This window comes from Sorghum bicolor, chromosome 7, assembly GCF_000003195.3.
Source record: "Sorghum bicolor cultivar BTx623 chromosome 7, Sorghum_bicolor_NCBIv3, whole genome shotgun sequence".
Taxonomy (NCBI): Eukaryota; Viridiplantae; Streptophyta; class Magnoliopsida; order Poales; family Poaceae; genus Sorghum; species Sorghum bicolor.
The window spans coordinates 8298505-8300538 of NC_012876.2; the positions used below are offsets into that span (position 1 = coordinate 8298505).

General features: G+C 49.3%; 1 protein-coding gene across 1 annotated transcript; it reads left to right on the forward strand.

The window, feature by feature from the left end:
* LOC8085041 lies at positions 391-1546 on the forward strand. Its single transcript, XM_002443963.2, has 2 exons — positions 391-1196; positions 1290-1546. The coding sequence occupies exons 1-2, from the start codon at positions 507-509 to the stop codon at positions 1296-1298; spliced, it is 699 nt and encodes a 232-aa protein (XP_002444008.1). The 5' UTR covers positions 391-506; the 3' UTR covers positions 1299-1546.

The window sequence follows — 2034 nt, forward strand, 5'->3', positions numbered from 1 at the left end:
AGTATCGCTAGATACACCATGAAATATATCATCATAGTTTAGTTATTTGGTGGCATAGACAATAATATTATTTTTTCTTATAAATTTGTTGAAACTTAAGATAGTTTGACTCTCTATTAGGTGATTCTAATTAAGAGAATTGATTTATTTTGGGACTGAGGTATAGTACTGTGTAGGAAATTTCATAGTGGTTGACTTGTAGTCTCCCTCCTTTTTTTTTTCTTATATATATAAGGACTGACTTGTACTCCATATATTCCTGTGGTAGGTACTCCCTCCATATCGTCTATAGCGTTCGTTTTGAAGCGACGACGAGTTGCGTGAATAGAGTTCGTTTCTGCGATCGAGGCTTCCGTTGGACACGACTGCCCCTCATCAAAGCGACGTGGCGTCGGTTCGGCTTCCTCGCGAGTTGCAACGCAGTATTAATAGCGACGGCGCCGGACGGACTACTTCACCCTCTCGTCTGTGCTCACGCGCGGCGCTGCTAGAACTGCACCGTCGCTATGGAGAACTGCGGCGCGCTCGGCATCGTGGACAGCGCGAACGGCGTCGTCGAGTCGGCGGTTCTCGTCGATGGTCGCCGTTCGGCCGTGAACGGCGTCGTCGAGTCGCCTGAGAAGGACGTCGTCGAGCCGCCTGAGAAAGACATCATCGACTCCGACGCGGTGCTCGGCGTCGTCGAGTCGGCGGTTCTCGTCGATGGTCGCCGTTCTGCCGTGAACGGCGTCGTCGAGTCGCCTGAGAAGGACGTCGTCGAGCCGCCCGAGAAAGACATCATCGACTCCGACGCGGTGCTGTCGGAGGTGCTTGCCGCGGAGGACGTCGTTTTGCATCAGCCGGACGACGTGCTGCCAGAGTCGCAGCCGAACTCCATCACGCAGGACTCGGAGCTCGCGCCAGACTCCATGGAGATGGTCCCTGATTCTTTGCCGCCGGACTCCATCACGCAGTTTTCTGAAGCGTTTGTATGCCGTTCGTGTGGTGACGTCCATGAGAATCGCGAAGCGTGGAACCGGCGACACTCGCGGTTCTACCCATGCGGTCTTTGTGGTCTGATCCATGAGGATTTCGCCATCAGCGTCGTGCTCGGCCTCGTGGACAACAAGACCATAGTGAAGTCCCTGGCTAATTGCGAACGTTTTGCAGTGCACTATCCCGGCTGGCTGCCGACTGAGGAGGACGGCAAAGCAACGGTAATGTTCAGTAACCATTACAATCGGCAATGTTCTAATTAACTAGCATGTTCTACTACAAAAGCTAACTAGCATTGGCTCTTTTTCATGCAGCAAGAGTAGCTTCCGCTTCCTGTAGAAGAAGAGGATCACAAGAGATGCAAGATGGCAACCGATCCTGCCTTTCCAATGTTTCTTTTTTCATGTGAGGTAGCTCATATTTGTTGGAACCCTTTACTTTCATGGCTTCTATGAACACATCTTGTAGCGTTAGAAAGATCCGGTTTGCACGGTGTGGCGAGAACTCCATGAACGACTGCAAAATAGTTGAACAACAAGTTTGAGTGAATGAGAAATTTTATGGACCAATTTGAATGAATGTGTGTACAATTTGAATCTTTTTTATACTGATTTACCGCCATGGTGAAGGTGTGGCTCATTGTCATCTCTCTCGTCGACAAAGTCATCTTCTGGCTCGTCGTCATCTTCTGGCTCATTGATGTTGAACACGTTGGAGTTGTCAACTTGTGTAGTTGGGATGTTCAAATCAAAGCCAAAGTGCGCTTCGTCAACATCTCCTGGTTGGAAGTTTAAATCCCACACTGGAATGTAGTTTGACATTTGTGTGAAGGAGTAGATGGAAAAAGAAAGCAAGAAGAAAAATTGGTGTTGAGAAGAAGGACCGTCACAACGTAGCGGCACCGTTTAAATAGAATATGTGTCCAGAAGATTAAGCGGCCGAATTTTTTTTGAAGAAACAGCGGAGTCCAGAGCGCGCGTGCCAAACCTCGTTAGCTAAAACGCGCGCAAAGCCAAAACGCGAAGTCCAGAGCGCGCGAATGGCCAAAACACGACCCAG

Coding starts and splice junctions, on each gene's coding strand:
- LOC8085041 (XM_002443963.2), top strand. CDS start 507: ATGGAGAACTGCGGCGCGCTCGGCATCGTGGACAGCGCGAACGGCGTC.